General features: G+C 58.9%; 1 protein-coding gene across 1 annotated transcript in view; it reads right to left on the bottom strand.

Annotated features, from left to right (window-relative positions):
- Positions 1-207, bottom strand: part of LOC104502197 (tomoregulin-2-like) — a gene marked incomplete at both ends in the record, with an annotated part of 10205 nt that extends 9998 nt beyond the window's left edge. The window contains one exon of the mRNA XM_010146132.1: positions 125-207. Within this exon, the coding sequence (XP_010144434.1) occupies positions 125-207 (83 nt within the window). The remainder of the gene's footprint in view (positions 1-124) is intronic.
- Between the last annotated feature and the right edge of the window lie 63 nt (positions 208-270).

Genomic DNA, 270 nt, shown 5'->3' with positions numbered 1-270 from the left:
CACAGTCTAATTTCAGAATGACTTGACGTACCGGAGAAGGACCGGCTGCTGACCTACACTGGAAACTCACTATAAAGGTCAGCCCGACTTTAAGGAACAGGCACCCGATTCCCGGTATCCATACCCCGATTTGCTCTCAATTTGGTGCGCACAGAAGCAGCCGCCCGCAGGATGCGCACACACGGCTCCGTCTCCCCGCTCCCACTCCTGCAGCCACACACCGAGTTGCCCCGTTTAAGCGCAGAGTTGCGCTCCGGCTGGGCCGGGCAG

The sequence above is a fragment of the Buceros rhinoceros genome, unplaced genomic scaffold, assembly GCF_000710305.1.
Source record: "Buceros rhinoceros silvestris isolate BGI_N320 unplaced genomic scaffold, ASM71030v1 scaffold6322, whole genome shotgun sequence".
NCBI lineage: Eukaryota > Metazoa > Chordata > Aves > Bucerotiformes > Bucerotidae > Buceros > Buceros rhinoceros.
The sequence above is the reverse complement of the archived record's forward strand: the minus strand, read 5'-3'. Positions and strand labels throughout refer to the sequence as shown.